The sequence below is a fragment of the Cyprinus carpio genome, chromosome A3 (assembly GCF_018340385.1).
Source record: "Cyprinus carpio isolate SPL01 chromosome A3, ASM1834038v1, whole genome shotgun sequence".
Taxonomy (NCBI): Eukaryota; Metazoa; Chordata; class Actinopteri; order Cypriniformes; family Cyprinidae; genus Cyprinus; species Cyprinus carpio.
In genome coordinates, this window is record NC_056574.1 from 2,434,023 (window position 1) to 2,461,928 (window position 27,906).

The 27,906-nt window shown below is 35.0% G+C and overlaps 2 protein-coding genes across 4 annotated transcripts in view; one reads left to right on the plus strand and one right to left on the minus strand.

Moving 5' to 3' along the window:
- Positions 1–27,799, plus strand: LOC109076012 (sterile alpha motif domain-containing protein 3-like). Of its 3 annotated transcripts, XM_042733832.1 has the most exons (7): positions 6,146–6,327; positions 9,216–9,275; positions 23,785–23,922; positions 26,409–26,615; positions 26,729–26,897; positions 27,002–27,081; positions 27,257–27,799. In XM_042733832.1, exons 3-7 carry the CDS (start codon positions 23,824–23,826, stop codon positions 27,554–27,556), a joined length of 855 nt encoding a protein of 284 aa, XP_042589766.1. In that variant the 5' UTR covers positions 6,146–6,327; positions 9,216–9,275; positions 23,785–23,823; the 3' UTR covers positions 27,557–27,799. The 3 variants fall into 3 exon arrangements, 2 of the variants coding, with proteins under 2 accessions (XP_042589774.1, XP_042589766.1); XM_042733840.1 differs by lacking the exons at positions 6,146–6,327; positions 9,216–9,275 and adding an exon at positions 24–1,224; XR_002011860.2 differs by lacking the exons at positions 6,146–6,327; positions 9,216–9,275; positions 23,785–23,922; ... (2 more) ...; positions 27,002–27,081; positions 27,257–27,799 and adding exons at positions 1–1,224; positions 4,174–4,476.
- The window catches only part of LOC109076009 (serine protease 27-like), a 536,122-nt gene that overhangs the window by 390,866 nt on the left and 117,350 nt on the right, over positions 1–27,906 (minus strand). The window lies entirely within an intron of this gene.

The following is a 27,906-nucleotide window of genomic DNA, read 5'->3' on the forward strand; positions in this document are numbered from 1 at the left end:
TCTGTGTAACTCAAAATCAACATTAGGGGAAATATATGATATTAGTATACAATTTTATGTGAAATAAGCAAAGAGACACATAAAAAAAAAAAAAAAAACTATTAGGAAAATGTCAATTAGCCTGAAAATATGAATCTTAAAATCACCTCCAATTGGTCAGCTAAATTAAACTTAAATTTAAACATAACACAATATATTAATATTTACATTTAATCATTTGTCAATCATGGCGAAGTTGAAGGGCGTACTTTTTATACATACATGTTTGAAAAGATCATTTTACACGGTAATTTTTACATCAGTAAGTATTTAGGCTACCATTTAATGAATTAATTAATTAATTTCTGGTGCAACTGCTCCTTAAAAAAAACAGCCAATAAGATTGAGGGGGAGGGTTTAACAGCGCTATTCTGAGACCAGTTATCAGTTTCTCTCTTGTTGTAATGTATTTTAGTGCTCGAGTGTTTTTGGAGACTGTAAATTGTATTCTCTGTTTCTTTCCCCATAATTATTTCCATTGTGTCAGTTCTGTGATTTCCCCTTTAAACGCTGCCTTGTTTAGTGGTTTATGAATATCCACTTCAGGAAGTGCAGATGCTTGTTTTGCTCATTAGTCAGATCTGACGCTCCTTAAACATTTTAAAATGTGCTGCTTCAGAACACGGCAGCTCATTGGCTCTCGCGTACTTCCTGTTTCCTGTTTAAATGAGAAGCGCGCCTTCACGAAGAGATTCGAGGCTTTTAGCGAACAACTAAAATCCTTCTCTGAACTCCACACAGAACTATAACACAGCGATAGCGCTCATCTGAAGCACTGTACACGGAGAAAGAAAGTTAAAGTCACTCGTACAGCAGACGAAGCGTGAAGCTGAAGTTCTGAAGACACAGAGAGATGAGAAGCAGAAGTGATTGATTGCCCAGATGGATCCAGATCTGAATAAAGAGCAGCTGCTCTTTCGAAGTTCAATAGGTCTAGGTTAAAGCCGAATGATCAAGAAATCATGGATTATATTTAGTGTTTGTTGAATTTGCATCATGATTCTGTTCGCGTGTGGAGATGAACTGCAGGATCTGGATGAGCACAGACTGTTGATAAATCTGGAAAGATTCATTGTTTCAGTGAAAGCTCAAGTCCAAGAACTTTGCAGAATGAAGGAAACCGTTGAAAGGTGGGAAGTTTATCATGGAGCAGAATGAGCGTCAGCAGGGACACTCATGTTGACTGTAAGTTGTTTTGTTGTTGTAAAACTATACGGCAGTTAGTTCGGTAAAGGCTCGTTCACACTGATCGTGATTTCTTTTCTGCTGCGAGTCGCAAATCCGTTCCCTCGGATTTGTAAACTGTACTCACGGATTCATGCAGCAAGCTCAAAGGTAGCCTACGTGTTAATATTACAGTTTTATTGAATATATATTATGTGGAATAGGCCTACAGCAAAATTTAATAAGAAAGATGTCCGTCAAAATCTTGTTTAATTTGTGATAATCTTAGCACTTGATTATTATTGTATAATAAACCTGGCATTGCGACTGACTCTGGAGTAATTTGTTCCTCTTTTGTAAGTCGTTTTGGATAAAAGTTTCTTATGCATTCTGGACAATTAACTCTTCAGCAAATGCGCTCACGATTTCTTTCGGCTGTATGTGGGCTGTTGAGGAGACACACACGATTAAAACGACTATAATTAGTAGTGTCATTATAAAAATGCATTATTTAAAATGCAGACAGTCTCAAGTATGGTTCAATAAATTACAACATTTGTAAATTAAAAAGAAAAGAATTTAAAAAAAATTATAGAAGAAAAAAAATAATCCATATATTTCTAAAATCGTATGAACTTAATCTATTTTGTCACTGAAAACCATGTCCTGTGGTGTGACACCATATCCTGTTTTAAAATCGAATCAGGCAATTCCACAGACAACTGTAATAAGTTGAAAGACCCTTTTCAAGGTCATGTTTCTGAAGCCCCCTCTGAAGCCCATGACACGTGCACATGGTCAGGTTTGGTCTCAGAATTGTTAAAATAATTAACTTTTTGGAACGACTTTTTTTTTTTTTTTTTTTTCTTTTTTTTTTAAACGGTTAAACTACATAATCATGGAAAATTATGGAACTGTTTCTTGCAAACTGCTGATGACAGGTTAGCTCAGAATAGCAAGGTCACTCTAGAAGAGTTTCAGTAACATACTGAGGGACTGAATCTTGTTGATTAATTATTGTTTTGTTTTAAAAAAAAAACATGTTGATATTGTTTGTATCAAAAATAAACATTCTTTCTCCTTTCAAAGTTAAATAGAAATACTTCAGTCACTACCATGTCTGTCTTTAGTGTGACAGTTGTGTGACGCATACAATATTTTATCTCAAAATATCTTAAAAAACAGTTAAGTATTCAGTGAGGGAAATATAATCATCACTCATCTTAAAATGGTATGATTTTCAGCAGTTTTGAACGGATCACAGCAAAGTTTCTCTTGAAAATGTCCAACAAGTCATGGGGAAAAAGTTCTTATTCATAATTTCTTACTTAATAAATAACACTATATGAAAATATGTGTCTAACAATGAAGATAACTCTCTCTCTCTCATGCTAATTGTATATTATTAAGAGTTTTTTTCTTTCTCTCTTATTTTTTTGTTTTGTCACCATAGGACAAATTTACTGTACAGTTCATTAAAAATTAAGAAAAAAAAAAAAAGTGATTTTTTTTTTGACGAAGTTAGTGACCCTTTATATTTTCTCAAACACCGGACTTCTTAAACGAATTCTTAAACTGTTCCCTCGGTTTAACAAATCGTGCCCACGGATTAATAAACCGTACCCACGAATTTCCAATCCGTGCGCTCAGACTTTGTAAACCGTACCTTCGGGTTTTGAATCCGTACCCACGAATTCATAATCCGTGAGCACGCTTTTGCAATCCGTTCCCTCGGATTTGTAAACTCACGGATTTGTGGCTCCGCCCCCACCGGCAGATTCAATTCTGTTTATTAAACATTATTTTTTATAGTAGCCTATCCTATGAGACCATGTTCCGCACTCACAAAATAGTCTTCTTTTTAGCGTTTATTTTACATTAATCACCAATAGGATAAGACACCTCTGCCTGTGTTTTATACCCTAATATAAACGCTAAAAAGAAGTAAATTAAATTAAATGTATGCATTAAGCAGACGCTTTTATCCAAAGCGACTTACAGTGCATTCAGGCTATCAATTTTTACTTATCATGTGTTCCCGGGGAATCGAACCCCCAACCTTGCGCTTGTTAACGCAATGCTCTACCACCTTGAGCTACAGGAGCAGTAAAAAAAAAAAAAAAAAAAAAAAAAAAAAAAATAATAATAATAATTAAAAAAAAAGTGAAAAGTAATGTTATAATAGACCTAATTATTTAATAATAAAATTAACAGTGAAGCGTGCATCTAACTCTGGGAGAAAAGCTAGTATAATAAAATCACCAAAATAAGTCTTTAAGAAAGAATAGTACACAAACATTTCCAAAACTTTAAAAGGCTATTTAAAAACAAAGCATTCATTAATTATTTTGACAAACATTTTTACTGTCTTAAGTGTACTCATTTATTTAGCCTATACATTAAAATAATAATAATAAAAAAACTATTATTTTTATTATTATTACATGTTATTATTATTATTATTATTATTATTATTATTATACATGTTATGCATAAGAAACTTTTATCCAAAACGACTTACAAAAGAGGAACAAATTACTCCAGAGTCAGTCACAATGCCAGGTTTATTATACAATAATAATCAAGTTCTAAGATTATCACAAATTAAACAAGATTTTGATGCACATCTTTCTAATTAAATTTGCTGTAGGCCTATTCCACATAATAATATTCAATAAAACTGTATATTAACACGTAGGCTACCTTTGAGCTTGCTGCATGAATCCGTGAGTACAGTTTACAAATCCGAGGGAACGGATTGTGAAAGCGTGCGCACGGATTCAAAACCCCGAAGGTACGGTTTACAAAATCTGAGCGCACGGATTGGAAATTCGTGGTTACGGTTTATAAATCCGTGGGCACGATTTGTTAAACCGAGGGGAACAGTTTAAGAATTCGTGAGCACGGTTTATAAACTGAGGGGACGGATTGCAAAACCGTCGCCACGGATTGATTTTTTTTCTCCTACAGGTGACGTGCAGGGCTCCGTAAGAACCCAACCTGAAGTGAGCCAAATCATAAAAATACATGTGGCTGATATCTGAACCTTATACCGTATTCTTGTATGGCTGAGTTGTGTAAAGGGCTGATGGCCCTTATGTGGTAAATACCAATTACGCAGTACATTTTAAACACATCTTAAACACAAAAATGGATTCAGTCATTTATTTTATATTTTTATAATATAATTTTAATAACAGAAGTACAGAACATAACAGAAGTGTTTTGTAAATGCCAAATGAGTGAATAAATGCACAATAATCTATACTTTTAGTATGTCTCACCAGTGTTTCTCACTCAAAGTCTGTCAGGAAAAAAGAGAAAAAAGAAGAACATTATACCATAATTATAGCAGAGGTGGGACCAAGTCATTGTTTTGCAAGTCACAAGTAAGTCTTGAGTCTTTGCATTCAAGTCTTGAGTCAAGTCTCCATTCAAGACATGCACGTCCATGTCGAGTTACAAGACCTCAACTTTAAGATTCAAGTCCTAAACAAGTCATTAGTGAAAAACAATTTCATAGAAATAAAAACTGCAACAGACTTTGCATGTGTGCATGAGAATTTATGCTTCTAGGTTGTGTATCTAAGCCACTGAGCCATGATTTGGAACCTTAATCAAACAGATTTAAAAATATGTGAGTGAAACAGAAAGAACTGCTTTCTATTAAAGAAGAAATAACTGCTACTATACCACACTTTACAAGTGAGAGAGGAAACATGCAATATGGATGCAGACAAACTCATGAAGAAGTCATTTAAAATGCTTTGCTACCATCCTTTATAATTAAGAGTAACAAAGACATAGAAAAAACAACAACAAAATATTGGATATTTTCAAATATATGTAAAGAAATCTTACAGTGATGTTGAATGTTTTATGTAAAATGTTAAGTTTATAATGTACATATTTGATCACAAAATTTAGGAGCCATGTGCACAATACAGACTGGATTCACAACACGTTAATGCATGCATTTATCCTGAAAGAAATAAGTGACTTGAATGTCTGGTGAAGAGGGGGAAAAGGCTTATATATGCTTATGTCCCTACTGAAGAAAAAAAAAAAAAAAAAAACACATTACAGAAAAATTTAATGGTTTCCACTTCAAATACCATTACAAACCATCAACTTGTAACAATTAAAAAAAATGGTTTTCTCTTTTCTGTAGTGTTTTGGCACATATTCCAGTAGGATTTATTGGTTTTAACAAGCCACTAATAGAAGGCAACCAATTACCAGTAGAGACCAACAGAGTTCATTACAGTTTCTAGTAAAACCAACACAAGTCCCATTATACCCATTATTAACCATTACACATTTTGTAATGGAGTCTGTTGTTGTTGTTTTTTTGTTTTTGTTTTTTCAGCAGGGTTTTGTTTTGTTTTGTTTTATTAATTAGATATATCCACAAAATATTGTTATGATCCACTTCCCCAGTCTAGGGTTGGGAGTGGGAGTAACAGGTTAACTAAAACTTATAAGGCAAAAAAATAACAAGTAAAACGTGGAGGAATCACCCCAGTCCTCTGCTCCAGAAAATGCAACCACCACTTAGTTTGACCACTTAAACAATTTATTTAGAAAAGCAAGAATCATGGAAGCAATAAATGTCTTCAGGAGAGGGCCTGGCCAAAACAACAAACAAAACAGTAGCTAACTAACAGGAGTACTACTAAACCAATCCAGGTAAAAGAAAATAATCAACAACAAGAGCTTTCCTCAACTCCCTCACTAGCCAAAAACAGGGATAAACATAAAATGGCACCCTCTCCCTACAGCTTCACCAAAACTAACCATAAATCAAATAAACAAATTACTGAACCTTTTAATACCTTAACAAGTACAGTAACATATAAATAAATTTTAAATACACTACTGGTCAACAGGAATACAACTTACTTTAAGATATGAACACTTGACAGAAAACTATTTTAATTTCGCACCACAATCAACAGAAGAAACACTCAACACAGGTCTGGAGCAGGGGAGAAGTGAGCCTCTCAAGCAGTGTTCACTCTGTCTGCAGAACTCTCTCTGATGAGCACCATCTGTGGATATCTGACACGGCCAAGCAATCAGAGAGTGAGAGAGATAGAAGGAGAGAGAGAGCACAACAAAAGGGTGGGAAAACATACCTCAACAATGAATATCTAAAAACACACATCCTAGGGATGTAACAATATATCATGAAATGCGTAAGCAAATGCAATTTGCACGTTTATAGATTGTTAATTGATGGGCAAAGTAGCCTGAAACTGTGATCTATTTACTTGGGGATTCTTTGGTAACGGCGCTTACAAGACTAAAAAGAAAAATAATAAATTATATACAGTACAGGTCAAAAGTTTGGAAACATTACTATTTTTAATGTTTTTGAAAGAAGTTTCTTCTGCTCATCAAGCCTGCATTTATTTGATCAAAAATACAGAAAAAACAGTAATATTGTGAAATATTATTACAACTTAAAATAATAGTTTTCTATTTGGATATATTTTTAAAAAATAATTTATTCCTGTGATGCAAAGCGAATTTCCAGCATCATTACTCCAGCCTTCAGTGTCACATGTTTAACATCCAGTCTATCACATGATCATTTAGAAATCATTCTAATATTCTGATTTATTATGAGTGTTGGAAACAGTTCTGCTGTCTAATATATTTGATGAATAAAAGGTTAAAAGGAACTGCATTTATTCAAAATAATATAAAAAAAAATAAAAGTATTGATTTTATTTAAAAAAAAAGAAAGAAAAAAATTACTGACCCCAAATTACTGACCAGTAGTGTATATTGTTATTACAAAATATTTATATTTTAAAAACATAGCTTTCTTCTTTTTTTTTTTTTTTTTTTTTTTTTTTACTTTTATTCCTCAAAGTATCCTAAAAAAGTATCACGTTCTGAAAAAATATTAAGCAGCAGATCTGTTTCCAACTTTGATAATGAATCATCATATTAGAATGATTTCTAAAGGATCATGTGATAATGATCCTAAAAATTCAGCTTTGCATCACAGAAATAAATGATAATTTAAAGTATAATAAGAGTATAAAAAACAATTATTTTAAATTGTAATAATATATCACAATATTAAATATTTTTCTGTATTTTTGATCAAATAAAGGCAGGCTTGATGAGCAGAAGAAACTTCTTTCAAAAACATTAAAAATAGTAATGTTTCCAAACTTTTGACCTGTAGTGTATATATATATATATTATTATTATTATTATTATTATTATTTTTTTTTTTTATTTGTTTATGTATGCTATTGACAAAACAGAAATGATTTTATTCATAACCAATAAAACGGCATTTGAATTTTACTTTAGCCTATGTGAGCTACAACGACATGGAATAAATTTAATACTACAAATTTTTAGCCTATACTCATTTTATTCTAAAACCATTAGAAAAACAGGTAACATGTTTTCATTATTTTTTCAGCAGCCTTGAATAAATATATATATATATATATATATATATATATTATATATATATATATATAGATATAATATATATATATATATATATATATATATATAATATTTATTATTATTATTATTATTATTTTATCTTATCTTGTAGGCGCCGCTAGCAAAGAATCCGCAGGATTAATAAACTCGGCTCGTCTGCCACTTCTCTTCTGTTGAAGATGAACTGAGCTGCGACGCACTGCAATCAATTTATGTGAACATGTAGTCAGAACTTTTGTTTTTGACAATATGCTGCATTTTTGGACTATGGAGGAACACCAATAAAATGACAGATATGAAAAGAAATTAGCGCATCTATTATTTTTTTTCTATTTTGAGTTTTATTCATAGAGCACTTTATACAAATTTATGACTAGGATATTTCAACTTTCACTTAATTCTTTAATCTTATTGACTTATTGATTCTCAAAAGTCTGTGATTTTGACTAAGGTCTGTTTGTATTTGACTGTGACTAGTTATTGTGTACAATTAAAAGACTAAACAGCGAGACAGCTCAAGTAGGATAAAAACTTCACTGCACTAGCGTTGGTAAAACAAAGCATCATGCCTCATAGTGTTAGTGCATGCAGTTATCCATAACCATAAGCTTTCTTCTGCGCAGTGGTAACGATAGAAACTTCAAAAACTCTTTCAAATGTTCAACATAACTGAACATTTAATAGATTTTTCCCTTTACTCAAAAACACAAAGTAGCGCTTAATTTCAATATTTACTTTCTGCATTATGCAAATATTATGAGAATGTGCAAAAGATGAAACTGCAAAATAGATCTTATCTTAAAATAAATACGTAGCCTTCTTTCCTTTATTATTTTTATTTTTCAGTTTAATTGGTTCCTCAATTCAAGCCTCAGTACTACTTAAGTTTCCTTAAAAACAATTAAGAAAGTATATGTCTTGGTTTTATTAGCGAAAAGTTATCAATATTTTCTATACAACACTGAACCACAATTTATTTAATAAAATGTAGCCTACACATTATTTTATAATTATCACCTTATTTTTTTTTAATGAAAATTACAAGTCCCATTATTATTATTATTATTATTATTATTATTATTATTATTATTACTACAGTAATGTAAATTGCACAGGCGGTTTTACAAAATGTCTGAATCTAATTATGAAATTGTTTCTACTTTTTCATGACAGATTTAAAACGTACACTAATTAAGACATCACTAACAGATTCAATAAATACATAATGAATATAGGCTAATATGTTTAGCGAAATGCTCTTCTCCAGAGTTAATTTGTCTCGCACAAGAAGATGGATGTAGCCTCGCGTTTTCTAGCAAAGTAACGCGCTGTGGACACTGAATGACTTGCTTGAGGTAAAGTTAATGCTGCTTCGTGACAAAGCTGTTTTATTGTAATTTTTTCTGCGGTTGGAAACCTGACTAAGAGATCACGTGACACATGAGAGGGCCCTTTCAGAAAGGTTAAGTGAAAACTCTGAGTGCGTTAACCAGGAAATGAGGGAAACTCTGATTATTTATTTTTTTCCGTTTCAGAATGGAAGGTTTGTCAAACCCGAAAAAGCAGGGCAAGTCAAGCCCGTTTCTGAAAGAGAGGTAACTATATACTTACACTGTGAACCTAACCTCGAGAGGTTTTGGAATCTAAATTAAGTGTGTTTTACTTGAAACAAGAAAAATAATATTAATGCAAATTGAAACAAGATTATTTTTCGTACCCCAGATAATTTGCTAAATAAGAAAAATACTCTTAAAAGACTAAATGCCTTGTCATTTTTCTTATGTAGACAAGCATCTTGATTTAAGACTATTTAGATTTTTTGACTGGAAACAACAGACAAAAATACTAAGAAAATCATTTTTTTTGAAGTGCAGGTCTCATTCATTGCACATATTTTCATCATGCAGACACTGTGAAAGTGACAAAAACGGCATGTTCTCTTATACTGAATCCTGTAGATGAGGAGGCTGAGAGTGTTACGGGAGAGAATTATTTAGAATTTTTTTTTTTTTTTTTTTTTTTTTTTTTGCCATACCCGCATGCATATTTATTTAAATGGTATATTTAACATATTATTTAAATAGTTTTCTATCTAACATGAGGGATCAGAGCACATCATTAATGCCGCTGTATGCAGAGGGGAGAGGAAAGTGTGTCTCCCTCTCACGCTCTTTCTTATAATATTTGTGCAGTTTTCTGAGCACAACCCCATGGAAAATGAAGCTGATTACTGTATGGAATAGAAGGATGAGATGGAAGAGTAGTTCGAGAAATATGCTTGTTGGATTTTAATATTCGTCCAACACTTGGTATTGTAGCCGTCTCCTCTTCATCTGCTCTTCATTATTTCTTCATTATTTGAGCCTTCTTGCTGTTGGCTGAGTAGAAGTCAAATTTTTATTTCATTACTCGAATGAGAAATGCAACAGTTTGGATTAGAGAACATTTAATTATATGAAAAGATCAATATGGGGAAATATGCTGTGCACTGAAATAGACACTGGATGATGTTTATTTATGTCAAATACTTGCAAAGTCATATAGCCTACATTCATTAACCTTTAATGCCTAAAGTTTTACCTCGATTGAATTATGTTTTAATACTTCATGTTTAGCTGCCTTTTTTGTTAATTTTTTCTTTTCTTTTGCCTGTATGATGCCGTGAACGTGATTATTATTATTTGTTTAATTTTTTGTTGTTCTGCTTTTTTTTTTTTTTGTTATTATAGCAGCGATTTGAAACCTTGAAAATTAATATTAGTTCAATAATTTACCGTTCAGCCACTTTTTACCTTCGAAGGGCTTAAAGCGGGGCGCGCTAGTGCGTGCCAGGGCCAGTCGCGTTTCCACTGTATCACTTATATTTAAAGGGAGGTTTCATGATCGTGCCTCAGTCAGTAGGGCTTCCTCGGGGCCAACGGCCAGGGTCTTTACCTCGACGAAAACCTTGGGCCAAAGCGGGGCAGCTGGGACTAGAGGAGTGTTTATGAACAAAGAACAGACGGAGTTTCTCCGCGTCTGCAGATAGCGTCAGCGCCGTTCATTTCAGAAAGATAACAGCTATAACGTTGTGTACATCAACATTAAGTAAACTTTAAAAATTATAATTATAGGCCTCCCCAAACTCACTTTCAGTCAGCAGCGAGTGTTTGAAATGCTTAGCGATCCGATGTGGATTAGATAATCAGCATAAAAGGCAGAAATATTTATAAGCGATGTAACCATAGACTATGCATCTGCTAAATGATGACTTTCCAGATGAATGTTATTTATCAAAAGATAATAATTATAAATGTATAGTTTCACTATAACTTCATATATGTACTTTAAATATATTTAAAGTGAGTTTTCATGGTCAGTTACAGGCAGTTTATTAATTTAACCTCTACCTATAGGTGCTTACTATACCTTGTCAAAATAATGATTGGTCAGTTTCTGTTAGTCCCACCCACAATTATTTTAACGACGTGAGGACGCGCGTTTTTGAAAATAGTGTTAAGTTTGAAAGTTGAATTTGAAAATAGTGAAACAAACCTCATTCAGAATTTAAAAAGTATATATTGGATTTCCCAAATGAAATGTAAGTCTTAGCACTTCATTTGCACCTCCCAAATGAAACCAGACCAGCGGGTGATGGATTTATAGATTAGAAACTTCTGAGCCAAATGTGTTTAAAGCATCATATCACCATAGGTACAGTGTTTGATCTGCTAAATAGATGCGTTCTTTGTGGAAAGAAAAAAAAAAAACATTGCGCTAGATACTCTTCTCCACAACGAACTGCATATTTGCAGATGCGCTCATTTCTACTGTCCTCGATATCTACTCTCCTTTGAACGCGAACTGAGACTTGATTAAGAGATCATCTGCGAAGCTCCATCGTCTAAGGTAATGCTTTGCATACAGTAAACTTTAGTTAACGTTTGGCAATGCCTTAACATTAACAATGAGAAATACATTTGGTATAGTATAGTATTAATTCATCTTTGTTGACTAATAAAATTTCACATTTTCGTTAGCTCAGTTAGCTACGGTTAACAGATAAAACTTTTAATTTTAATAATGTATTAGTAAATGTTGAAATTAAAATGTATTCATTCAATGCTAAAGTAGTATTGTGTATTGAATCGCTGTGCTGTTTTTTTCTGTTTGCAATTTGATATGCAGTTTTCATATGCTACTCTTTGGCCATCCAGTTTTATGTAGGCCCACCCACTTAAACATTTCTGGCCTCGCCCCTGGTTGAACCTCATTGTTGAAATGGGCCCGAGATATTCATTTGTGTCTGTTTGGCGTTAACTAGTAGAAAAGACAAATGGATGATCGCATTCACTCGCTCTCCCGCTGCGTGTACTTGCAATCTGTCGCCACATAAAAGAGCTTCAAAACAACATTTATTAAAGGATTTTCCTGATAAAATAGACATAGCCTAATTTTAAAGATGAGACTTTTTTTATCTTATCGAAAATAACACAACACCAACTCAGGTGTGCATTATTTTTCTAATAATTCAACGGCCCGGAGTCAATTATTTCGCTTATACCACGGTTACCACATCTCACATCGATCAGATGATATATTTAAAGGGATTCGTTCGGTTTTTGTAATTGGTATTGGTAAATCGATATTGTTTTACACAACGCACAATGCACAACGTCATTTTAAATCTTGTATTGTGGTATTGGGCCGATGATTGAGTTGGTGTTATGCAGTTATTAATGAAGTTAATAGAAAGCGAGCGAGAGAGACAGAGACACAGAGAAAGAAAGGGAGAGAGAGAGCTTGTGTAAATTAGGCTGCAGCAAACAGCCCTGTTATTACCTCGCTAGTGAGAAATGTTTTACTATATGCGAAGTGATATGGAACTGTAATGCGGTCAGGAGAGCTGCCTGGAACTACGTTCGCCGTGCGTTTCCTCGAAAATAATTGCACGCCACAGAACGTTCGTCAGCCAATCAGATTCAAGCATTCAACGGGCCGAAGTATAAATAGTAATAATGTATAGTGAAGTTTATTCACGCATTAAATGAAACGGACCAAGATCCGCACATGTCGTGGTTAAAACAACACTATTTGTTCGGTACACACCAAACCGAATGACATTTTTCTGCACGAATAAGTGTACAATTACACCCTAAACAATTAAAACACCAAAACTGCACTAACCTGAAGATAAGAGTGTCTCGGGCAAAGGCTGCTGTTGTAAAGAGGGAGCAGAGCGGGAAATAACGGACATATTTTCAGTAATCCACCAATAGGAATAAGAGAAGACACAAAGCAACCAATAGCATTGGTGAATGGGCTGAGATGCGACTGCCACAAACCTGCCACACATGACTATAGCAAGTTTTGTTTTTCCAAGTGAAAACCAAATGTTAACCTATTTCATGGTGTGCCTAGTCAAGCCACATATGGCTCTCAGTTGTGTGCTGTCATCTGGACCATATACCTTAATACTAACAGTCATCCAAAAGAAAATTTCCTAAAGCCATGGCAAAACATATATGGTGAAAGTTTGGCCCATGTGCTCAGGCCTGCCTGACCGCTATCAGCTACATTTGGCCCAAAAGATCTTGCTATCTGAGAAGTATTTATATCATGAGAAAAATATCTATTCCACTGTACACTGTAAAAAAAACGATAAGTTCAGAATACTCAAATTTTTGTGGACACCGATTACCTCAAAAAAAAATTTAATTAAGCAACTCATTTTTTAAGTTAACAATTAATAAAAATCAAGTTAAACTTAAAAATTTACATTTGTTTTTGCTTAATGTATATGTGCAGTGTATTTAAAATTATTTTTTAGGGTATTTATGACAAGACTTTTAAGGATTGGATGAATAGGGGCCTGACAGCTTTCTGTATAGCTATTAAAAATAACAATATGAAGAGTTTTCAGGAGCTAAAGGATAGTTTTGATCTAAATAACCATGACCTATTCAGATACTTAGAATTGAGAGATTACTACTGCAAAGAAATTAAGGGCATTTCTTCTGATGTGGTAAACCCTCTTATTGAAATAATGTGTGGCGCTTATCAACAAAAGACTAATAAGATTGTGTCTAAACTCTATCAGAGTCTGATGGAGAACTTGAAAAACACTACACTCTATGTAAAAACAAAATGGGAGTCTGAATTAAAGATTGTCCTCACAGAGGAGGAATGGTACCAAACATGCCGTCTACTCCAGACCTCCACCAACTCCCAACAGTGGAGAGAATTTAATTGGAAGTGTTTTATAAGGTTTTTCATCACTCCTTATTTGAAGAGTAAACAACTTGGGATACCTCAAGACTGTTGGAGGGACTGTGGTAGTAGGGACGCAAACCACGCTCACATCTTCTGGACATGTCCTAAAATTCAACCATTTTGGACTATTGTTAACAATACATTACAGAAGGTGCTGGGATACATGATCCTAAAGGATTGTAAAGTTATGGTTCTTGGAAACATCACAGAAAGTGTGCGGAAGGAGGATCTTTATTTATCCAAGATTTTGTTATCTGCGGCCCCGAAAGGTATTACTAGATTTGGCTCAAATCGAACATCCCAGATCAAACAGCAATGGACAAATATAATTCAAAACATTTTTATAATGGAAAAATTAACCTACACTATAAGGTTAAGAGAATCATCATTCAAAGAAAAATGGAGAAAATGGTCCCATTTTCTTGCCCTAGAGACTGCATAACCCAATATAAATGTACATTGTGTGTTAAGTTTGTGAGATTCTACAGATTGGGTTCTGGTAATCTTGCACAAAAGATGGTAGAAGTACTGTATATGTATGGTTTATTATTCAGTGTTTCCGAAGATCACAATTTGACTTATTTTTGTTTCAATTGTACTAGATACCTCCTCCTTGGCCTCATTTGATTTGGTTCAATGTAGGTTATATATATATATATATATATGCATGTATATATTTTTTTTATATAATTATTTTATTTTGTTGTTATTATAAAACTCCAATAAAGATGCAAGTTTAAAAAAAATATATATATATATATTTTATCATCCGTAATGTTTTTCATTTATGCAAAATACACTTATGCATAAAAAACACGCACAACTGTGGCTATAAAATTGAGATTTTTTTTTTTCAGCCTTTTTTAAACTGTGTATTTCTGAATGTGAAACATTGGAAGATAATCTTATTACAGCTGCAGTGCTTGCGGGACTTGTAGTGGTTTCGTTGTCCATGATAACAAAATCAGCAGGAGAGGTGTTTGTGTCAGTGATGTCTGGCTCGCCCAGTTCCTCCTGGAATAAGCACAGAGGGTAAAACTTAACTTCAGAGACTAAAAGTAGACATTTATATTATATTTATTGCCAACAGAGTGGGGGAGCTAACGTCAGAACCCGGAAGGGTAATTCACCGTGGGTTTCTTCTAGATTTTCCTATGGGGTTTTATAATGTTTGTTGTTGTTTTTTTTTTTTTTTTTTTTTTTTTTTTTTTTGTTTGTTTGGTTTTTTTCAATTAAAATAAAGCCTGTGGTAAACTTAACTTGACAATACTTTTACGTTTTGTTGTACAACGTAAATTACACATCCATACCCAAAATACAAATTTCGAAGCCGTTATGTTCATGTTTTTGAAAACTGTTTATCTGATAATCAGAAGCAAGAAAGTAGCGTTTGCAGCAAACAGACATCACGTTTTCTTTCAGAATCATCATTCGCTGATGGAGAGGAAAAGTTAAATACTATAACATTTTATTTTATGAAAATGAGATGAAGTTTTCGCACTGAAAGAGAAGTGATCTCGCGCTCATAGTACTTGAGACTGTCAGGCTGTATCTGCAGCTAAGCTGAATAAAAAGCAGAATGATGCAACGTTAAGACAAAAATACAAGTAAAATTTATGATAGGTGCAGTACTTGGCAAATTTATTACAGTACAGAGTCTATAAAGTATATTTTCTGCCTTATTATGTGCAGAAAGTTTAAATATTTGTATATAAAACAATCATAAAATTGCCATAAGGAAAAAAAAATATTACAAATGATTGATTATTGTCCATCAGTGTATCTGATTTCTTACAGCAAATTCAAAGTAATAGATAAGAAAATAATTCCTTGTAAATAAAGAATATAATACATACATGCATACAATTATTGTATTTGACATTTCTGTCACTTCTGAAATTATGGCTGCGCCCCTGGTGTGACAAAATATTAGCCTATACATAATACTTTTAAAGCTCTTTTTCTTTCTTTTTTTTTTTTTTAATCTTTGCTTACATAAATTTTTATATGTGCCATGTCATGCCATATCATCATTAACATCTAACAATGAACAAAAGTGTTTTGTATTTTTTTCTCTCTAACCTATGGTTCCGTAACCATAAAGGCTGCTGTATAATTTGCCCCCTGACCAAGCATTCAAAGAATTTAAATAATCCTGTTAATGCACTTAAAGAATGCAGAATCAAATTTTTATAATCAAATCGAATAGAAATGAATCGGGCATAGAATCGAATTAAATCGTTCCAAATTTGCAAAAATCGTTTTTGAATCGAAAACCTATTAATCGTGAATCGAATCGCTGTCTACCCATAGATTCACAGCCCTACTCAGATGCTTTTGAGAAACGCTGCCTTAAACATCGCAGTTAACAGCAGCAACATTCAAAATGTACATAAGGACTCTTTACAGGAAAAAAATGCCGGCTAACATTTCCATTAGTGCCCTTCTTTGACGTTAACATTATACTATAAGCAGTGACACTATAAATGCGCATTCAAAGGCGCTAGGGAAAGCCGCTGTGTAAAAACAGCGTTTCCCAAAAATCAATGTCGGTTAGAGCAACGACGTGACGTCACTTTACATCACTCAGTAAACTTGAAGAGTAACTCCTAAACCAACTTTTTTTAGTTAATGATCTGTAAGAACGGGGCTTTATTAGTGCTGTTAATTGATTCGAGTAACTTTTTTGACATTTGAGTATAAAGTGTTTTAATTCTACAATATATAGTGTAAAAACGTCTGAGTGCTGCCCTCTTCAGGTTGAACGGTGGCTACTGCAGTTGATTTTTCGTCTGAGTGCTGCCGTGTTGGTGTTTGACGTTGGCTGGTGGCAGGTGACGTATGCAGTTTCCAGCTCACCACGCCCTTGGTATGAGCTACCACGCACTTTGGCAGTATAAAACCATCTTGTTCCGTCAAAATCACTGTAGCGGCTGCTTCGCTAGCATCGTCGGAAGCCGATCGCGATGCGGGAGCTAAGACCGCAGTTTGAGCCAGCGGCTCGAAGTGATATGGCTCAGGCCCTGGCCATACCTGTCAACACTCCCGTTTTTCACACCCATCTCCCGTCCACCTCCCGTTTTGTTATTTCTCCCGGGAAACTCCCGTAATTTGTATGGCCCTACCTCGTAATATGAATAATCACGTCAATACATTATTCCAAGGTTGTCCAGTTGCCAGATCTTGTGTGAAACGCATCCTACTCACACAATAGATCATACAATTCATACAATTTTGAACCCATTTGTGACCTCAACCTGGCAACCTACAACTCTGTTGCGCAGTTGATATCTGCGCAGGTAGACGGGGGAATTTGAATTAAGCGCAGAAGACACTAAAAATGGCATTAGAAAGTTCAGGTGGTTCCACGGCTAAAAAAAAAACTAAATATAGCTGCAAATATAACAACTGCTGGTCGGAGGAATTTAATTTCTTATCACGAAGCAGCATCGACAATTCTCACGCTTTTTGCAAAGTATGTCGCACAGATTTCAGTATCGGACACGGTGGGAAAACGACGTAACGCAGCACAATAAATCTCAACTGCACAATCGCGCTGTGGAGGCACAAAGGGGCACACTCGCGATTTCAAACTTTATCATAAGGGACGGACGGAGGCAGAAACCGTATTACAGAGTGAACTAAAAATGGCAATGTTAATTGCAAAAAAAAAAAAAAACATTCCATTTTCTTTTTGCGATGAATTCAATGCTAGTGTGGCAGGAATGTTCCCAGATTCTGCCATAGCTAGAAAATACTCCTCTGGATAGGGTGACTATATGCGCCGTTCATACGGGACACATCCCGTCCAGGATTTTAATAGTGCCTAAAATATCCAGGTTTTGGCTGTTTGCAGGTCGATCGTTGTGCGACATTCGTGAGAGCTAGAGAGCAGAGCAGACGGCTCCTTATTCTTTCGGATCGCTCTCGCACCTACTTTGCTGTCTTTTTTTTTGAGCAGCGACGCTTCAAGTCAAACGAACGAACAAACACGTGCGCATATTTGCATCGCTTTGATTGTTCCCTGTAGATCTCACCTTCTCACGCGCAGCCCCACGATTGGTTGATTATGTATAATACCTGCATGTTATTGGTCAAACTGCTTTGGATGTTTTAGGCAATATTAAAATCCTGGCCGGGATATGTCCCGTATGAACGGCGCATATGGTCACCCTACCTCTGGAAAGACTAAAACAACTCAGCTTCTTAAAGGTAAGTTCATCTGTCTACGTTAATTAATGTTTACAAATGGTATTTATATGCTGTACTGTTTTTTTTTTTTTTTTTTTTTTTTTTTAAATAGCAACATTTTATATTTCACATTATTTTCAAAATTCACATAGTTTAGTGGAAGATTGCTGCCACCTACTGGAAAACAAAATCTTTTGAAAGTGCTCAGTGAAAGGTTTCTGCATGAATTCAGGCCTAATCACTCTTGTTATTTGTGTTTCGACTGTAATGTGGCTTAGGTGTTATTTTGTATAATTTAACCATCCATATAAGCCTATAAAAAATAAATAAATAAAATCATGAACACAATTACTGTGTGCAATGGGCTGTCAAGGGGCACCATAGAAAATCTTGCCTAGGCTGGCCCTGTCTATTAATGCTAGATTTACAACGTGTTAGCCTTTTGACAGAAACTAAAACAAAACACACACTTTAATGCATCATCATCTTATTCTTTTTTTATATCTATATCATCGCCATCTTTGACCACTTCTTTTTCTTTTTCTTCTTCTTATTATTTATTATTAAAAAAATCTGCCAGACCCAGCCATTTGGATTACTTTGTGATGAGTCAAACAACATGCAGACAGAAAAAGAACTAGTTATACTGGCAAGAGTGTATGATGAGAACAGTCTTGAGGTTGCGACCAAATTTATTGACATGCCACTCTGGAATGTGGGTACAGCAGAAAATATTTATGAGAAGCTGGAAACCTCTTTGAGGTGAGTGTATTTACACAATCAAGAATGCACTTAATGTTCGTTTGAATTCAGTGGGATGAATGTTTAAAAAAAAATATTTGTCTGATTATGACAGAAATGGAGGAATCCCATGGGATAACCTGGTGGCCTTCAACTCTGACAACTGCAGCGTAATGAAAGGAAAGCACCATTCAGTCATTACCAAACTAAGAGCTAGTCAACCTTATGTTCAGGATGTGGTTTGCATATGCCACCTTGCTCAACTCACGCCTCACCCACTCAACCCCGCCCTCGGTTCGTCCCCTCTATCTCCGCTGTGCTCTGCCCACTTTTCAGCATTTTTAAAATATTGCCAGTGGGTGGAGTCAGGCTCTGACCAGGGGTTTAGTTACCCTTTAAAAAATAATAATTTAAATAGAAGAGTTTAATTAAAACTGTTGAGCCATACAAAAATAAATAACTAAATTCCTCATTCAGAAAATGTAATTGTTATAATTTGGATCAACGATTTAACAGACTTTAATTGCAAATTTCTTAATCTTTATAAGCTAGTAGTACTGTTCGGGTTTACACGTTTTCTAAAATGAGTCATTTACCGTTTACCAGTTAAATACCCGCATTGTTTGCAACATATGCTATAATAATGCCAGCATCATCTAAAGGGAACTCGTCATAGCCTACTGGAGGCGTGGATAATACTAAAATCTTAATTTCATTACTAATTAAAACATATCATGTTTTACATTTATTTAATTTAACATTTAACATTTTTACTTATAACTTAAACGCTACAGTTCTAAGTAGCCTATGCATCCTAGTACATGTCATGCAGGGGGAAAATAATAAACCATGCTCGCAGTATAATCATTCGATTCCTCTTTTAAGTTAAATCATGCACGATATCATACTTATTTCCCTAATTTAAAATAAATAAATAAATAAATAAAAATCAATATGACGCTAATTCGTTCATTCCTTTTCAGTAAATCGTGTGCACGATAACAATCTGTCCCTCGTTTTACTAAATTGTTCCCACAATAATAATAATTCGAATTCGAATTAAACGAAATTCATTTAAAAAATATTAATTTAACTAAATGATTAACTAATTAATTATTTAATAAAAAAAATCTCATGGGTTTGTGACTTGAGGCGATCGTTTTAGATAATCTTAGTGTGCGGCCTTGACTTAATTTCACAGAATTACTGCTGCTAAGAGTTTAAGGCATTACAGAAATAGGTCTCAAACCCAATAACTATTTCTGCTCGACAGGCTTTAAAAACTCTATAAACATCTATAATTTATAAAAATCTATAAACAGTGTATAAAACGATATACACTATCAGAATAATCAATGAGATCGAAGTCTACCATTATTAAATGTCTCTTTGTCAAGTTTTCAGTTATTGAACTAATACTAAAACGTTGGGCAAAACAGAAAAAAAAATGACATTCAGGTCACAAAATGTAAAAGTTTATAAATTGGAGTAATAAAAAAGCTAGAAATTCTATCAATGTTATCTGTATCCGTTAATATTCATGTTGGGAATAGAATTAAATTCAGCCCTGTATTTTCAAGTTAAAAAAAAAAAGTCAAGGTCGTTTTGCAGATATCATAATTCAATCTTTGCTCTTCCAGTAAATTAACTGTAGGAATACTGGAAATTGCTAACATCTCTTGAACAACTTCCTCTTGCATGGACTACTAATTTAGTCTCTATCTCTCTTTATATATTATTATTATTATTATTATTATTATTATTATTGTTATTTTTTACCGGGTTCATATAACAATTGCTTTTAAACAATCCTTCATTTTGGATTGACATGCACATGTACTCTCTGAGAAATCAGCACATCTGCGGGGGTGGAGGGAGAGGGAACAGAAACGGATTTTATTTTTAGGTGCAGAATTATGTTAAACGACGGAGTTGATGTGGTGACCTACTTTCTCTTGATGAGAGATTAATAAACTGTTCTGTTCTTCCCCAATTAGAAGTGCTTACAACATGAGAATATTAAATAAAGCAAAATGCTCTAGATTTCTCAGAATACACAGATGTATAGGCTACAGGAAGAACTAAATACCACTTCCGGTGAGTTGTAAAAACAGTTTTGCCCCTTTGTGGCCAACTATACATTTGGGTTCAAGTAAAATGGCGATTGCAGAAGTACTGCATCAACATGCTTTACTGTGGTTTTCACTTTCAGATTACTGCAGAAACATTAGAGTTAACAGGATCATGCCTTCTCACAAGAAACCCAGGTGAAAAAAGTGCACTAAAATACACTTTCTTTAAGTATACTTTGTCGTGGAAATTCTAATTCAATAACAATTTGTAGAGACTGAGAATGAAAGACCAAACAGAGTTTTGTCTTTGTATTGCTTTAATTCTCTGCAGAGAATGATCTGGTTTACACACAGCTTGAGTCTGTGTGCAAAGAGATAACACACAGACTCACAGCACACTTTTTATAGTATGTAAAAAGATACATTGAAGGACAGATTACGACCTTTGAGACAATCATGTTGCTCAGTGCACATCACCCCATAACACATGCACATTACATGGTAGATGTCTGGTTACTCTCAAAACTGTCAGTGCCTGGTAAACAGTTTCCCCTTAAATGTTGTATTTCAACCTAAAGCAGTTATGTGCACAAGTTACATAAAATAACTCAGTGTCCCTATGGACTATATACTACCTTGATCATTGTATGTTTAAGAAGATACTTAAATGAGATGAATACAATCAATGCAAGATTAACAAAATTAAAAATTTCCATAACAACTTCCATAAAGTACTTAAAGTGCTTTATTTTCACGCTCTAATTTTGTACTAAAAATTATTCTTTAATTCTTAAGATAATATACAAACATCTAAGTGTACTCAACTGTGCTATTTTGAGATTGCATGAATATGAACTAAAACATGCTTTTAACAATGTATTTAGTTACCACTCGTAGTACACTTGAACCCATCTTTCATACACTGTTAAAAATACTCATCACACATATAAAACAGACTTGTGAAGTATTTAAAATATAAGAATAATATAAAATATATGTCCAAAATGCATGTATGATGTATTCCCCACATATTTTATACATTAATTGACTTTAAATGTATTGTAACTAATATTCCAGTTATATGATACTCACATTCACATTTCTTTACATAGTACAATCAAGAACACTATTACTATGTCATTAGTAGCACTTTTTCCACATTACAAAAATATAGCACTTTATTGTACTGCAAAAGCAAAGCATGCTTTTATGTAACATGCTTATTTATTTTGGGCTAGTCTACTTGTCAGGGATGAAAACTCAAGGTCCAAATGCAAGTGCAAGAAGTTTGGTAATGTTGTCATGCAGGTGAAAGCAGGATCTAGTAGCACAGAAACGGCAACAGACAGAACCGAACTGTCGATAAATGAGTAGGCTAATCCAAAAACAGATTAGCAGAGATAAATCCACACAAGGCAGGACACAAACCCAGGAGCTAGCGAAACTCTGGTGAGAACAGTGACAGGATATGAGCAAACAACTATCTGACCACGTGCACACGCAGGAATGAACACACAGACCTGTGAACCGTGGCTCTACTTTTTATTTTTTATAAAAATGCACATTCAATCATGTGCTATTAGTGCATTTAGTAGTATAGTGTGTATATATATATATATATATATATATATATATATATATATATATATATATATATATATATATATATATATATATATATATACACACACACACACACACACACACACACACACACACAGATGGAAGTCATGTTCACATCATTGCTCCAACTGTAAACCAATAGAAAACGAAGCATCAGTAATACTTTGTGTTAATTTTGCACAATGGAAAGCATTTAAAAAAAATAATATTACAATATTTTAGTGTCTTAATTGAATGACTTTATTGTAGTTACTTTAAATAATTGGTGTTGTGCTGCTCTGGCTTTACATGAGCTCAATATTGGCTGATTCAGAGGTCGAGATCGGCCATTTTGTGTTGACATCATTGTAGTCCTTAGTTCCCAGCACTTAAGTGTCACCTCAGTCAACACTTAAGAATCAGTCTTAGACTTTACTAAAAGTTGTTTTTAGCTTCTTTATAAAAGTCTCCTACTCTTAGAAAAGTCCTAATTTTTTGAGACTTAAGTCAAAGCTTAAGACTACTCTTAAGAGCATTTCTGAGAAGTTTTATACATACAGGCCCACTAAAATTGACAGACATTATCACTTTCAATCTGTTGGATTGGTGCTGTTTTTGAATGTCTACTCGGAGTTTAAAAAAAAGAGGGAGAGGGGAGTTTTAAGGAGTGATGATATTACTGCAGTAATAAAGTGCTGCGAAGTGCTCTTGCGCCATACATTATAGTTATAATTTTTATCCGCTTAGAAAATCGCCACATTTTATTTTGTTTCACCATACTTACTCGTGCAACTACTCATGTAACCGTCTTTAAAATAGGAAAACATGGAAGTGTTTGGTGGCTTCTAAATTCATCCCTGGTTGGATCCTAAGGAATGAATGGTGCTAAGCTAAACGCTAATATAGTACACGCACTGAGACGGGAGAGGTACGTATCAACTCATCTAATTTGAGGGAATAACATAGTGGAATATGGAGAAACGGTGGTGTTTTCCTTTAAATACCCTATTCTGCTTCCCCATAGGTTGGCCCAACACTCGTAACCAATGTTACTATGCCATACCTCACGCTACAGCTAGATTAAAGAATGCAATCATGCAAATGCTCAATTCAGGGTATTTACAATAAGGTTTTGTTGCAGGACTAGTGCGACTATTGTTACTATATTTTTATTGTGGTGAATTCCTCAGTGCTCTCTTTGTATACAGTGTATTAATGTCATTGTGATTGCTTTCTCTTTTTTTAGCTGTCCTCCTGATTCCCTGGCGGCTGCAGGGTCTCCTCCATGGGTGTGACTGGCACTGATGAGGTGGATGGGATTGCAGGTGGGGGGAGTGAATGTCCTGCGCTCTCTTCCACCCTCAATACCACAACCTCAGACGTGGTGAGACACCGAACCCCAAAAATGGCTTTGCGTGTGTGTTTGTGGATACAGTGCTGTAAAGACACATTGTCATTCTTTCCCTTTTCCAAAGACCTTTTAAAATTTTGCACTAACAGCTCTGCAGCACCATTAGAAGCTGGATGGTATGCAGGACTACGGATGTGTTTTACACCATTGCTTCTCAAAAATGTTTGACATTCACTCGACACAAACTTCGGACCGTTATCCGAGACCAGTTCATCAGGAAGGCCACAAGTAGCAAAGTATCCCCTTAACAACTCAATGGTCTTTCCTGCAAGTGTACTAAACATCAGTGCAATATCTTGCCAGTGGGAAAAACTATCCGTTACTATGTTTCAACCCATGGCGTTCTGATTCATTGTTGTTTGTTTTTTTTTTTTTTTTTTTGTGAGAAAATGCTTGTGTGGCCTGTTATGCTCTGTTTCTCTCCCTCACTCAGGCTAATTACCAGCCGCTGCAGCTCATTGTGAGCGTGCCTGAGAGTGACCAGAAGAGTATAAAGTGTGCACTCAGATGATTCTTAGCTGAGGATCACTTTCCTTCAAACTTAGACCTGAATTTGTCAGTGTGTGCACGTTCAGTGAGAGCAGGTGATTATTTCTGTGGTATAGGTGTGAGACCTATAGTCTTTTAAGTGTGTGTAGTTTGTTACAGAGACGGAGACTTTTGTATACTGCAGAGCAACATTATTAGCTCTCAGGAAGAGCTTGCATCACCTTAATTTCTTGTATCACTTGTGCCCAAACTTCTCTATCCATCAGGGGACACTTCAGAATAGGAAAGGCTATATACGAACATAACGTGGGAAGTCGTGGCCTAATGGTTAGAGAGTCGGACTCCCAATCGAAGGGTTGTGAGTTCGAGTCTCGGGCCGGCAGGAATTGTGGGTGGGGGGAGTGCATGTACAGTTCTCTCTCCACCTTCAATACCATGACTTAGGTGCCCTTGAGCAAGGCATCGAACCCCCCAACTGCTCCCCGGGCGCCGCAGCATAAAATGGCTGCCCACTGCTCCGGGTGTGTGTTCACAGTGTGTGTGTGTGTGTTCACTGCTCTGTGTGTGTGCACTTCGGATGGATTAAATGCAGAGCACGAATTCTGAGTATGGGTCACCATGCTTGGCTGAATGTCACGTCACTTCACTTCACTTCACTTCACTTTCCTTAAACACACTCTGAGTATATCTTAACTAACTGGATAACACATCATCAGTTAAGGCCCCGATATACTTCAAACGAAATCAAAGAACGAACTGATATGACTTCATTTAGAACAAAATCAGGCCGAAACGAAGTTCGTTTTGAGTTCGTTTTGGCTCCTAAACACCATTGAGTTTCTATTGGTCCGTGACGGTGACGCAATCGGTGGATGTGTTCTGAAACTCCACCTTCTTTGACGTGCATTTTTTTTTTATTCGGTTAGTTTCTCATTCTGCGGAGGTCATTAACATTCTGAGTGTCGAATAGCTGAGCTGACACAGATATATCCGCACCTGTACGATCGCTCGCGGAGAGACTTTAAAGATTCAGAGAAAGCATTAATTCCTAGAAATATTAATATAATAAATGAACACTAATAAAATAAAGTAACAAACTGACTCCAATATTTTATTTTTTTTCACATCATGCTAAAGTAAGTGCTACTGCTGTGACTGTTGACGTACGACCCTGCTGACGTGTTATCTTTGTTATTGGGCGCACCAGAAAACACGTCAGCAGCGTCATACGTCAACAGCGTCGTGAACACGCTCACAACAAACCCGGAAGAGAAGACAATGCTGAATAAAGTCGTCTTTTTTGTTATTTTTGGACCAAAATTTATTTTCGATGCTTCAACAAATTGTAACGGACCCTCTGATGTCACATGGACTACTTTGATGATGTTTTTATTACCGTTCTGGACGTGGACAGTATAACGTACATACATTTTCAATGGAGGGACAGAAAGCTCTCGGACTAAATCTAAAATATCTTAAACTGTGTTCTGAAGATAAACGGAGGTCTTACAGGTTTGGAACGACATGAGGGTGCATCACTAATGACACAATTTTATTTTTTCGGTGAACTAACCCTTTAAGTGACAAGATGCAAAAATTTTCATTATTCTTCTGCCTAAAAATTAGAAATAACTAGGGATGCACCAAAATAAAAATTCTTGGCCAAAATCAAAACAGAAAAATTCTAGATGCACAGAAATTTCCTGTCAGCGTGTTATTTCGTTGGACCGGTACACAAGCGGAACACATTTTTATGGAGCAAAATATTGAGCGGAGCATCACACCGTTCAGTGACAGCAGCTAGACAGAGAGTGAAACCTGCATATATGTTCAGCTCATATTTTTGTCCATTTTTCTCTTTTGGCCAAAAAATGAAAATGCCATTTTTGGCCAATAATTTTCAGCACTGAAATTTCGGTGCATCTCTAGAAATAAAAATTCTATCTGTTTTGTTTTTGTCTATGCACAAGGAGATTAATGCTGTTGGAGAGGATGCTACATCAATAGAGGGACATGTGAAAGTCCTGCAGGACCAATATAGAAGGACACAGCCAGAGACTCACATTGTTGAAGATCGAATGAGGAGGAACTTTGCCTGGAGGCGGCAGGAGATTACTAGTGCTATGACTGTTGAAGATATCATCAACAAATATCCATTCTTGAAGGGTCCATCAGGGGTTAGTGTGCAAATTATAATTATGTAAATACATAAACACATTAACATGTAGAACACTAAAACTGTATACAATTCTCTGATTTACTTATGCTTGTCTTTTTCAATTAACTGCAGCTTTATCAAGAAATTGGTTTCCTGTATAAATGTGTTGAACTGAGCTGCCATTTTCGAGAACATTTTGGAAACATTACATCCAGCGTGCTACGGCTTGCTCAAGGGAAATCCCCTTTAGCAAAGCTGCACAAAGAAGCTAGAGAAGAATCTCTCTGTGAAGACCATCTTGGTAATTGACTCCTAAACTTTATTTAGCACTTTATTAAGCCTATCAAATTCTTGCCTTTGATAGATTTTTACATATTTGTTTGTGTATCACATTTTATGTTCCAGGAATTGATTTTAAAGCAGCACTTCTCATGTTGCCAGCCTTGTTCAGAGAGAAACTTGAACATTTCATTGTGCTTGGAGAGGTGGGTATATAGTTTTAAATTTCTGTGCAATCCTTAAACTGTATTTTGGCCAAATGCAAATGAGAGAATATTAATTATCTTAGTCTTTATGCATATCAATTTTCTCTCCATCAGTTTAGTCAACTGCTGAGAAAATTTTACTGATACAGAATCTGTTTTGTGCTTTGTCATTTAGAGTGAACCATCTTCACCATATCCTACTGTTCAAGTACAGGAGACCACTGACTGGAAAACTGCATTTACAAGAAGAGTCACTGCAGTCATCAAAGTTGATGGGATCGAGATCTGCCACGTGAACGGTGTGGATGAAGGGGCTCTTGCAGCATTTTGTGCTTATTTCATCTTCAATTTGACACATCCATCCCATCTGAAGAACACCCTGGTGTTTCTTCAGCGGTATGTTTTGAAACTTACTGTGGATGGTGACAAGCCTCTACCTACCCCAGTTACCAGAATAATTAACCTCTTACAGTAACATCAGCAAAAATCCCCCGCCTGTTCAATTGCCCTAAATGTTCTCGAAGAACATTTACAATCATCAAATTAATCCAGCACATTGGTCTCATTCATGCACATGAGGCAATTTTTTCAATAACTTGTGGTCTTAATGACTGTCAGAGATCATTTACGAAGTATGCGTCCTTTAGATGTCATGTTTACCGAAAGCATAAAAATACGGTGTTACAACAGACTACGACTACTGACCCTCTGCCTCTGCTTGAGAAAGAATGTACTACTGATGTTGCTTTTTCAACGCCCCCAAACATGAATGAGCTGTTGCAGCAATTTAGAGAGAACCTTTTTGCCTTCACATTGAAATGCAGA